At 41.1% G+C, this 11,947-nt stretch overlaps 2 protein-coding genes and 1 long non-coding RNA gene across 3 annotated transcripts; 2 read left to right on the top strand and 1 right to left on the bottom strand.

Annotated features, from left to right (window-relative positions):
• Positions 1 to 869: 869 nt before the first annotated feature.
• Positions 870 to 4,781, bottom strand: LOC4326086 (rust resistance kinase Lr10). Its single transcript, XM_015767943.3, has 3 exons — positions 4,013 to 4,781; positions 2,337 to 2,360; positions 870 to 2,122 (listed from the first exon to the last, which is right to left on the bottom strand). Exons 1-3 carry the CDS (start codon positions 4,779 to 4,781, stop codon positions 1,050 to 1,052), a joined length of 1,866 nt encoding a protein of 621 aa, XP_015623429.1. The 3' UTR covers positions 870 to 1,049.
• LOC136355614 (uncharacterized) lies at positions 4,330 to 5,198 on the top strand. The gene is made up of 2 exons (XR_010739937.1): positions 4,330 to 4,465; positions 4,534 to 5,198. It is a non-coding gene; the product is annotated as an uncharacterized lncRNA (long non-coding RNA).
• Positions 5,199 to 5,417: 219 nt separating this feature from the next.
• Positions 5,418 to 8,553, top strand: LOC107277277 (LEAF RUST 10 DISEASE-RESISTANCE LOCUS RECEPTOR-LIKE PROTEIN KINASE-like 2.4). The gene is given in 5 exon segments (XM_015768179.3): positions 5,418 to 6,318; positions 6,417 to 6,618; positions 6,950 to 7,018; positions 7,409 to 7,588; positions 7,591 to 8,553. Coding segments are annotated over 5 exon segments (2,127 nt in total). The 5' UTR covers positions 5,418 to 5,566; the 3' UTR covers positions 8,515 to 8,553.
• The last annotated feature ends 3,394 nt before the right edge of the window (positions 8,554 to 11,947 follow it).

Genomic DNA, 11,947 nt, shown 5'->3' with positions numbered 1-11,947 from the left:
ATATGGGCCCCACATATTTATTTTATTATTTTTGCTGACTAGGATGCCACGTCAGCGAAACTAGCCATCTATACTGCCTTGGGACCTAAATTAGACGGTTTTGTATAGTTTAGGGGTGAAGATTTCTGGTTTTGTGGTTAAGGGACCTTAAAAAATGTCGCTGTTAAGTTGAGGTACCTACAGTGAACTTATTTCTAACGAGATTGTGAGGAGCCTGTTGGGCTCGGAAGATCATGAAGGATGCGGCCCAGGAAGCTCGTCTTCATGGGCCACGGGAATTAGACGGACGGGCCCAACCTGTGATAAAGCACACTAGTTCTCCCTACGCCTTCCGCCGCCGCCCAGCCCCACCCATCCGGCCGCCGTCCTCCGGCCATCCCACATTCCCACGCCCCGCGCGCCGAGTTTCGGTTAATCTTGCTGCGGCAGTCTGCCATTTTGCGAGTCGCCTCCGCTCATTCCGCAGATGGAAATTGCTTCGGTTATTCCTCAATGGCGCCGCAGGCGGCAGCTAGCGACCGGTGGAATCTCTAACAAGCCCGATACCACGTTTAATCATATTCTCTAATCCCCTCCCGCATTCTACACTCTCCGAGACCTCCTGCGGATGCTCGTGCCTTGCTAAATGGTAACCCCTTTTCCCTTTGTCGTGCTGCTTTTTTTTTTTCTTTTTCTGTTCTAAATTATGCAATACCAGGAGTGAACATGAGATGAGATAATCAGTTGCCTGCGCTGCAGGATCCTTTGTGGGGATGGGATGGGTAAGAACAAGGACAGTTAGTAGATTGGCAGTGTGGGGATGAGATGGGTACGAAAAATGTGTGCTCAGCGAGGAGGATTAGTGCACTGGTAGCAATGACAGAATAAGGTAATCAAGTTATCATCTTTTAACTATCACACTGCAAATCAAATCCACGGGATATTAGAATTGCATGAATACATATACCATATGTCTGATAGCACAATATAGTTGAATAATCTTACACCATACATACAAGCTACGGATCGATCAAACATATCTCTAAACCATGGAATTGTGTTTCCATGATCTAAGTCGCAAGATGATTTTCAGACGAAATGAAGGGCTTAGGCGGCACCTGTAGTTTCTGCAACCTCCCCGTTAACATGTTTACTACCTTTGTCATCGAGGGCCGGTTTGTTGGGTTCCACTGAATGCACCATAACGCTACAATGGCTAGCTGTCTAACCGTTTCTTTCTCCCCTTGTGTTGTCTCCATGTTAAGCACCAGTTCCTGCCCATTGATTACTCTCTCATATATCCACTCAGGAAAGTAGAACTCATTTTGGTTCTCAACGGTTGGGTCTGTGTTCCTCCTCCCACTCACCATTTCTAACACCAGCATGCCGAAACTGTAGACATCCGACTTGTATGATATTGCTCCAAAACTCCGAGAATATAGTTCTGGTGCAATATAACCCATCGTGCCCCTTGCTGCAGTTAATGTGACAATGCTTTGATCTCTTGCGCACAACTTTGCAAGCCCAAAGTCTGAGATCTTTGGACTGAAGCTGTAGTCCAACAATATGTTGTGAGGCTTGATGTCAAAATGGAGAATGCGCTGATTGCACCCTTGGTGCAAGTACTCCATTCCTCGGGCGATGCCTAAAGCAATATCTAGCATTTTCTTTGGTACTAGGAATTCTCTTGAAATATTAGAACCATTTGAGAATATATATTTCTCCAACGATTCATTGGGCATGAATTCATATATTAAAGCCCGTCGTGTTCCTTCAGAGCAAAATCCTAGGAGACGGACGATGTTTGCATGGTGAATTCTCCCAATGGTCGCAACTTCATTGATGAACTCTTCTCCCTCTCCTAAGGAGTTCTCTAGCATCTTGACTGCCACAGGAACTCCATTTGGTAGCTCACCTTTGTAGACACTTCCAAATCCACCATGGCCTAATTTATTCTTGAACCGTCTTGTTATTTTCTTAACATCGGAGAAAGTGTACCTCATGGGCTTGGATGTGCCATATGTCTTGAGAAACATTTCAACTTTCAAATGTATCTCTTTGTTGTACCTTGACTTTAAGGAGATGTAGAATGCAGTGGCCACAACTAATGAAAGAATTACAAATGTGGCTACAGATGATGTAGCTGATTGAAAAATAAGAAAGTTAGTTAGCTGCATTTGGAGATGACATAATTCTGTAATTTATTTTCCAGATGTGCCTTTATTGTCAAGATAATCATGGCATTTCTTATTTGGATTAGAAAATATATACACTCTCTTTGTTGAAAGTTCATAAATTGGGTGGCATTTAATTGAAATTTCATGCAGAATGGACAAAAGATTGAGTTATTTCCTTACCTGCAACAAGAGTGACCCGCGGTCCTGCATGTAGAAAGAAAGAGAATTAGTATTCCCTTGATTTGTATATAAAAAGGATGTTTTTTTAAAATAAAAGTAAAACTGATTCCAGATTTTTATATGGCTTGCTGTATAGAATTTTAAAACTTGCATGGGTATCTATACTCCTTTAAAAAGATTCCAATGGTGGTGGCAGTGAATTTTCCACCCACCTACTCCTATTACAAGTTTTACATATTACCCTTTGAACTTTTTAATATTACATAACAACTAAATCTAAATGGATAGCCACATATAAAATTAATGTGGATAGCCCACATTTTCCTATAGGGGAAATGTGGATAACATATTTCATGGAAAATATGATTTATTTATGTTATAAAATATTGTTATATTTTTCCTTTTATCCGCAGCAAAGCACGGGCATTTAGCTAGTAGTCATAAAAGGGAATAGGATGGGAGGGAGGATTCTTATCTTAACCAACCATAAAAAGAGAAATGCTTTAGTTTAAATTATTTAGAAGGATGGAATATCTAATATAATGATCTCACAGATCACTGCAGTCTGCAAAGCATGTTCTGGATTCTACTCTGTTAGCACCCAAAAAAAAAAGGAGATTTGGAGGGAGAGACGTCCCTCCAAAAAATTTTTAAGAAGAAATTGTGAGCATACTGGGGATTGAACACGGGACCTCGGGGTTGAAACCACATACCCCTTATCACTGCATTATCAAGTGAGATCTCTACTCTGTTGGCACCATATAATCTCTCTGCTCATAGAGTCATAGTCTATATGATACTGGTACATTATTGTTTCCTACTGTAGTAATATTAACTTTCAACTTGTCTTATAAGTTATTGGAGTTGTCACATAAATTCAGGTCCATCAAATGGATTGTACATATGTTTTTCTTTTCTTTTTTTTGTTTTTGCTGAAATACAGAGAACAGTGTTATATCATACTAGCATAATGTCCGTGCATTGCAACGGGTTTTTTCTAATTGTCTAGTATATTATTATTGTGCTAATTTTGCTGCCATTTCGCAAAGATGAAAAATTCCATAATATTCTATTGTCATATTTTCCTTTCGACGGGGTCTATGGCATGTGGGGGTTACGAAACAATCAAAGTTTTATCTCACATTTCGTGGGTCCCGCATGGTAGTTGGCTGGTGGTGGTGGCAGACTCACCACCACCACTACCATCTTTTATATTAGTATAGATAAACATTTATGAATGTTAATACTTCTATGTAACGTTGTACAGTTTGTGAATTTTCATTAGTGCACCGTAATCTGTGTACAACAAAGCACTATTTTGAACAGTTACTTTGGTTTGAAGCGAAAGAAAAAGGGAAAATTATTATTTAATTATTTTAGACACTGTCATCTCTTTGCAGGGGCTTCTGTTAGAACATTACGGATGTGAACCTAGAGCTAAAATGTTCATCCAAGCTAGCAATCAAGTGATTCACAGTACACCTTCACTTTTGCTAAACTGTTTGATTGCAAGGTGAAAATATTGCATCGAGCTTGAAATCACTGTATTAGAATATAGAAGATTGGATAACTAACGTACTGAGAATTGGAAAAAAAATATTGAATGCTATTCGAAAATGAAACAAGTCACCATAATGATATGGGGTTTGTGCTTCAAAAAGAGAGAGAAAAAATACCATGACGCCGACAGAATGCTTGACCACTTTGTGAACTGAAACCACAGGGTCGGCCTTCATATTCACATCGTTGGCAAATACTAGTAATGTTACTAGAGTACCACATGAATACTGTCTCACCATCGTTGATGACTCTATTTGCTGTTTCCTTGAAGTTTGAGGTGTCCCAGTTTATTCTCCCTTTTTTATCATAACTATAGGGCATTGGGATGCCTTTAGAAATAACTGTGCAGTCCAAGGGAAGAACAGACATGTATGTATAGGGATCTGCCAAATACCAGAACTGGTTATTATGGCCGAGGCAAGATATTGGGCCAACTATGTCGTATTGATTTGCAGGTATGGGATCTCTTGAACAAACTACAAGGGTAGCTCCCTGCGATTGAGGACCTTGAGGTTTGTACACAGAAGTTGATTGGTTTTTCGACATGAGCTTCTGAAGTGGGCAGTGAGGTGAGGAATCTACAGGTGGGATGACGTTCATGGTAGCATAACTGTAACTTATCTCGGTTACTTTGCAGGGACCAAGAACTGGGTGATTGAGGATGGTGTCCTGTCCAGAGCATGACAAGTGCATGCCGGGTGCGCCGCATGATGGAGGTTGTGTCGAGAGCCGGAAAGGGAACCTGATCTCTGGTCCATGCTTGCTGCACCTGTGTGATGAGCAAGTCTTGAAGAAATCTTCATCATCCCATGCTGTGGCGGAAGAGGATTCGTAGTTGAGAAGAGAGAGTATGAGTACTGTGAAGAGAAGTTTTGGCAAGTCCATGGAGTGTAATGGCGAGGAAGGCAGATGAAGAGAAGGCCGTGGCTATAGAAAAAGGATCACCTATTGCTATGATCTCCAGTGAGGATTTATCCTGTGTTTGTCACGATTGCTGCGTCTGTGAGCAGGAATTCCAACTGCCACTGAAACTTCTGCCGTGTTGTATTGCTTAGAAAGGTATGTGAGTATGTGACCTTCGGAGACCGTTCGTAGATTCTACAACGTGTATATATTTCTGCTAGACGTGTAACTACATGTAAACCAGTAGACGTGTACTGCATATCCAATAAACCAGTAGACGTGTAACTACATGAAACTCATTTATCTTTTGTTGTCATTGGAACTCTCTTTTGTTGTAACTGGAATCAACTCGTGAAGCTAACTTGGTAGAGTACCATATGTATGATGTATCCATACAAATTGCTCTGTTATACGATAGTCGATAAGGCTTGCCTGGGGTAGCTGAGTGACTGGTGATGGTCTGGATGTAACCTGTCTACGTTAATAAGTGCCTCCAAGTCAACAGCATCACAGTCGTGTAGGCCCACGGTGAATATTTTGTCGGGATGACTGAAGGAGGTCATCCAATATAATTAAGATGGAGAGAAAAAAGTTTACAAGAAAGTTGTTCATCGACGGTTAACTATCGAGGAGCCCACAGTGAATATATTGCTTTAGTATTACTCCTACCTCACTCTGTCCAAATAAGTTCATCTCTAGCCTCTCTCATGTCGTCTTAAAATAAGTTCATCTCTAGCCACTCTCATTCATCTCCTTCTGCCTCCAGCATGGCGATCATTATTCCTGGTTCGTTCCATCGCTCAACCGCCCTGCGAGTCATCTCTGTATTGTTTGTGCTTGCAGTTGTCGTCCCAGATGCAGGTGGGCGGCATCAGCATCATCGGCATGACTGCCTTCCGTTCACCTGCGGCCGTCTTAGCAACGTGTCGTCTCCTTTCCGCCGGCGAGGTGACCCATCTGGATGCGGTTTTACATCCTACGAGCTGACTTGCACCGATGACAAGGCTACGATTCAGATCTACGAGGGAACGTACTCTGTGACGGGCATCAACTACAGTGATTCTACCTTCTGGGTTGTCGATGCCAACATCTCGGATTCACCTAACACACTTCCTCAGAGGATTGTTCCACCTTATCCAACTACAACCCTGAATACTGGTTGCCACACCATCCATATCGAGCTGGAGCCTGCTTCAAGTAGGTGGTCAGCCTTTGTGAATTGTTCGCAGGAAATAAACAACAATGAGAAGTACAGGCCTGTCGCTTGCCTGAATAATACCAGCCGTTCCTTCGTTTACGTGCTAATTGGCAGCATATACTCTTGTTATATTGATAATCTTGAGCCTTCGTGTGGGCACCTGGCCATTACTCCTTTGCACGGCAACGACACAAGAGTGCTAGAAGAGAATCCAAGCTGCGAGGATGTCGTCAAAATAATGAGAGGTGGATTCGCTGTTCGGTTTCCTTACACGATTGATGCTGCGTACTCTTTCAAGGAGTGCAGGGCAGAGACATTTCGGTGAGCTTGCGATATATCCTGTGGTTTCATTGATTTTCTTGCATTGATCCCACTAGTGACCTCGATCGTCTTAAATTCGTTTTGCATGGTCTTTGTAGACATTTCCGAGAAGAACCAGCGTCTAGTGCAGGCATCAAGTACACTATGGCAGACACTGCGACGTTCGACATTCGTTACATGGCATGCGTAATCCGTGTAGCTAGATTACCTGCAGCTGTCAAATTGTTCGTTCTACTAACAATAATCGCCATGTGGCTTCTCAAGTGGATTGCTGGTAAAGAAATCGTGTATATATGTACTTAAACAGATGATCCTTATTGCTACATTCTAGTTTTAGATTGCCTAGCTTTTTATCCTCAAGTTTCCTGCACTGTGAGAATTGTCTTATTGGTATTTCCTTGGAGTTTGGAAGATGCTCTTCTCTGCACGCTGTGCTAAACTTTACATCTTTTTGTGTATATTAGTTGACTCCAACGCCTAGTTGGCAATTCATATTAAAATGTCATCTTTTTGTTTGTCATTGCCATAATAATTTCGTTACTCAGCTTTACTTTTTTTTTAGATGAATGAATTTCGAAACTCAGCTTCACATGGTTTAAAGTCATTATTCTCTTCTTTAAAACTGTTACAGCTAGCGGCATTCACAAATGAGATTTGCTCCGGTCCAACAAAAAGTAACTCGAGGTACCGGTACTTCACGGTACCAAAACGTTTTCGATCGTTGGATCTAGCTGGGCATGACGGGCATTGTTAGATCTAACGATCGGAAACAATTTGGTGCCGTGAAGTACCGCTATCTCGAGGTACTTTTTGTTGGACCGGAGCAAATCTCATCTCTATTCAAGTTAGTGTCCCCCACAACAATTAATTTGTGAGCATTTATATAGTTACACACTCCATATTACCCCAGCTAGCTGCTGCATCGTTGCGCCTTTCAAAGTTCAAGCACATTCTCCCTACATCAATCTGTAATTGTAAACTCCTATATATACCGGTCCTCTGAGGCTCAATACAATGTGTCTAATATTCGCAGTATTCCTCTCCTCTACTATCCAATAGTAAAGTATAAAACTTCCCTTTTATGCAGTAATATTCAGGTTGGGGGGGGGGGGGGGCGCCGCTGGTAGTAATGACATTCCTGGCACACAAGTGCTGGAAGAAGAGGATAACAATTGACGCAGTCGACAAGTTTCTTCGTATGCAACTGATGCTTGGACCAACGAGGTATGCCTACACCGATATCACTGCAATTACAGGTCACTTCAGGGATCGGAGAAGCTCGGCCAAGGAGGCTATGGTTCTGTGTACAAGGGTGTTCTACTCCCAGGCAATATCCATGTTGCTGTCAAGATACTGGCCAACTATAGTTGTGACGGAGAAGAATTCATCAACGAGGTCTCCACCATTGGTAGTATCCATCATGTTAATGTTGTGTCGTTGGTGGGCTTTTGTGCCGAGGAAACAAGGAGAGCACTTGTGTACGAGTACATGCCCAATGGATCTCTGGAGAAGTACATCTTCTCGCCTGAGAAGAGTTTCTCTTGGGAAAAGCTCAATGAGATTGCACTGGGAATTGCTAGAGGAATAAACTATTTGCACCGAGGGTGTGAGATGCAAATTCTACATTTTGATATCAAGCCGCACAACATCCTTCTTGACAGCAAGTTCATTCCAAAAGTTGCTGATTTTGGCCTTGCCAAACTGTACCCACAGGATAATAGTTTTGTGCCTGTTAGTGCTGCACGAGGAACAATAGGTTATATTGCTCCTGAGATGATATCTTGGAGCTTTGGTGTCATATCTAGCAAATCTGACGTGTATAGCTTTGGAATGCTTCTGTTGGAGATGGTTGGAGGGCGAAGGAACTCTAAGCAGGATATGTCGAGCTCAAGCCAAGCGTATTATCCATCATGGGTGTATAATCAGCTGGCTCAACAAGAGTTGGGTGAGGTGGTTACTAGTGCCTTTAATATGCATGAGCTGGAAAAGAAGTTGTGTATTGTTGGGCTGCATTGCATTCAGATGAATTCCTATGATCGGCCGACGATGAGTGAGGTCATAGAGATGCTTGAAGGTGATGTTGATGGTCTGCGATTGCCTTCTAGGCCATTCTTCTGCGATGATGAACCTATGCCACATCTGGTGGATGTTGGATTTGATAGAATCGATTTGGCACAAAGTGGAACTATAAATTAAAATGGGATTGGATCATACCTTGATCTCCTGGAGTTCCCATTCTCTCTGTCTTTGTTCTTCTTTCTTCTCTTCTAGTTTGGAAGCACGAAGAGAATCGTGTCTTGATTCTTCCCTGTGTTTCAGTGGGTTGTTTGATCGGGTAGCGAGAGAAATCTCTTAGGGTTTAACACTTAGGTATTGATCTCTATTTATAGCCACTGCACACAGGGGGAACCGACACTAGGGTATGGCGGTTATCCCCCGATCAGGGATGTTCATGAGAGATCGATCACTATAGCGATCGCCCTAAACAAAATATCTCTTTGCCGACTTTAGGTTTAGCCGCAAGATCATATTTTGCGTTCACACTAACATTCTCCCCCTTGATCGTGAGGCTAAACTTATAAGTCCATCTTTCAATAAAATAGTATACCAAGACAAAAGATTATAGTGACCAATATAAAGCATCAAAGAATCCAGTGACTATAGCATACCATTATATTTTAAAATAAACTTCTTTAATCTTACGAGCTCTTTGAACTTATTACATTAGGCTTATACAAACTTATGGACTCACTTTTCAACAAAACAGTACATCAAGACACTAGATTACAGTAGCCAATTAAGTACTACTGAACCAAGTGACTATGGTTCCTATTTAATTTCAAAATGAGTCCGCCTTAGTTTTATGGGGAGTCAGTGTCATATAGGTTCCTTCTTATTCCAGGATCGAAGGCTTTTCTACCAAACCTATGCCGGCAACATGTTCTTTAAATACAACAGGTGGTAGGCCTTTTGTAAGTGGATCCGCTAACATCAACTTAGTGTTCATATACTCAATGCTTATTGTCTGATCCTGGATCATTTCTTTCACAACATGGTACTTGATATCAATGTATTTGGCAGAAGCACTTGATTTGTTGCTACTCGCATAGTATACTGCTGGTTTGTTATCGCAGTATAATTTGAGTGGTTTTGATATGCTGTCGACCACTCTTAATCCCGGGATAAAGTTTTTCAGCCATATTGCCTGTCCAGTAGCTTCATAACATGCCACATACTCAGCCTGCATTGTCGACGATGTAGTAACTCTTTGTTTGGAGCTTTTCCACGATATAGCTCCCCTTGCAAGGGTGAATATATAACCTGACGTGGATTTCTTATCATCAACACACCCTGCAAGATCGGAGTCCGAATAACCAACAACTTCAAGGTTTTCAGACTTTCTATATGTGAGCATGAGGTCTTTAGTGCCTTGAAGATAACGCAAGGTCTTCTTAGCTAATTTCCAGTGTTCTAGACCTGGATTAGATTGATATCTGCCAAGCATCCCGGTAACAAAAGCTAAATCAGGGCGAGTGCACACTTGTGCATACATTATGCTTCCGACAGCTGAAGCATATGATATTGACTTCATCTGCGCAGCTTCATACTCATTCTTAGGACATTGGAATTTTCCATACTTATCACCCTTCATTATAGGAGCAGGCGAGGCTGAACAATTATGCATATTATACTTTTTCAGTACCTTTTCTATATATGCTTTCTGAGATAGCCCCAAAACACCATTTGATCTGCCTCGGTAAATCTCTATACCCAACACATAATTGGCTTCACCGAGATCTTTCATTTCAAACTTAGAGGCCAGAAATTTCTTTGTTTCCAGTAGCATATTTTTATCATTACTGGCTAAGAGTATGTCATCGACATATAATATTAGGAAGATGAACTTACTCTCCTTAAACTTAGTGTATATACAGTCATCCTTTTTATTTTCTTTAAAACCAAATTGTCTTATGATTTGGTCAAACTTTAGATACCACTGCCTTGATGCTTGCTTTAGTCCATAAATCGATTTCTTTAGATGACATCCCATATGTTCTTTTCCTTTCATAACAAAACCTTCTGGTTGTGCCATGTATACATCTTCATACAAATCACCGTTCAGGAATGCCGTCTTAACATCCATTTGGTGTAGTTCCAAATCATAATGAGCAACTAGTGCCATAATAATTCTGAATGAATCCTTAGTAGATACTGGAGAAAATGTTTCATTATAATCAATCCCTTCTCTTTGCGTAAATCCTTTTGCTACAAGCCTTGCTTTGAACCTTTCGATATTTCCCTTGGGGTCACGTTTAGTCTTATAGACCCATTTGCAGCCAACTGTTTTGGCTCCTTCGGGAATTTCTACTAAGTCCCAGACTTTATTAGTACTCATGGATTTCATTTCATCTTTCATAGCTTTTAGCCATTCAGACGAATGTTTACTCTTCATTGCTTCTTTAAATGAGATGGGATCATTATCTAGTATAGGCTCATTCACCTCTTCACCCATAGGTTTATTCACCTCTTCATTTATGTAAGTGACATAGTCACTTGGAATCGCTGACTTTCTAACTCGTTGTGATCTTCTGACGGGTTCGTTATTTTGCTCATCTATCACAATCTGGGGCTGCTGAGCATCCTCATTATTCTCATCATTTGATACACTACTAGAAGTAGTTGCAGGAGTTTCAGCAGGTGTTGCATCATTATTTCTTTCTATTGAAGGTGCAACATGAGTATGTGTTGAGAAAACGGGTTCTTCAATTATAGGCATTGGAATATAATTTCGTTTCTCTTCCAGAACAACTTCTCTGGGTGTCATACTCCCCTTGATTATGTCATTTTCCAAGAACACAGCGTGTCTTGTCTCAATGAACTTTGTAAACTGATTTGGGCAGTAGAATCTATATGCCTTTGACTTATCAGGATAACCGATAAAATGACAACTGATTATTTTGATGTCTAATTTTCCCATATTTGGATTGAAAACTCGTGCTTCAGCAGGACAACCCCACACATGAAAATAATTTAGGGTTGGTTTCTTCCCAGTCCATAATTCAAAAGGTGTCTTAGGGACTGATTTACTAGGAACCCTGTTAAGAATGTGTGTAGCTGTTTTAAGAGCTTCCATCCATAACTTTACCGGCAGAGTGGAGTGACTTAACATACTTCGTACCATATCCATAAGAGTGCGATTACGCCTTTCAGCTACTCCATTTTGCTGGGGTTCGCCTGGTGCTGAGTACTGGGCCTTAATGCCATTTTCCTGTAAGAACCTCGCAAAAGGTCCAGGAATTTGACCATAAGTAGTATGTCTACCATAGTATTCACCACCACGGTCAGACCTTACAATTTTGATCTTTCAATCATGTTGATTCTCAACTTCTGCTTTGAAAATTTTAAATTTGTCTAATGCCTCAGATCTTTCTTTGATTGGATAGATATATCCATAACGAGAGTAGTCGTCGGTGAATGTAATGAATGAATCAAATCCATCGACTGACTTTTCATTAAATGGACCACAGATGTCTGTGTGGATGATTTCCAAAACTCCCATACTTCGATTTGCACCTTTCTTGATTTGCTTGGAATATTTTCCTTTGATGCAATCAATGCAGTGATCAAC

Source organism: Oryza sativa, chromosome 1 (genome assembly GCF_034140825.1).
Source record: "Oryza sativa Japonica Group chromosome 1, ASM3414082v1".
In the NCBI taxonomy this organism is placed as follows: domain Eukaryota; kingdom Viridiplantae; phylum Streptophyta; class Magnoliopsida; order Poales; family Poaceae; genus Oryza; species Oryza sativa.
The sequence above is the reverse complement of the archived record's forward strand: the minus strand, read 5'-3'. Positions and strand labels throughout refer to the sequence as shown.

Excerpts from the sequence above, each read along its gene's own strand:
- LOC4326086 (XM_015767943.3), bottom strand. The coding sequence starts at position 4,781 with ATGGACTTGCCAAAACTTCTCTTCACAGTACTCATACTCTCTCTTCTC. Across the intron at positions 2,361-4,012 it reads AGCATTCTGTCGGCGTCATG|GACCGCGGGTCACTCTTGTT; the intron begins GTATTTTTTCTC and ends TTCTACATGCAG. Across the intron at positions 2,123-2,336 it reads GCGGGTCACTCTTGTTGCAG|CTACATCATCTGTAGCCACA; the intron begins GTAAGGAAATAA and ends TTTTTCAATCAG.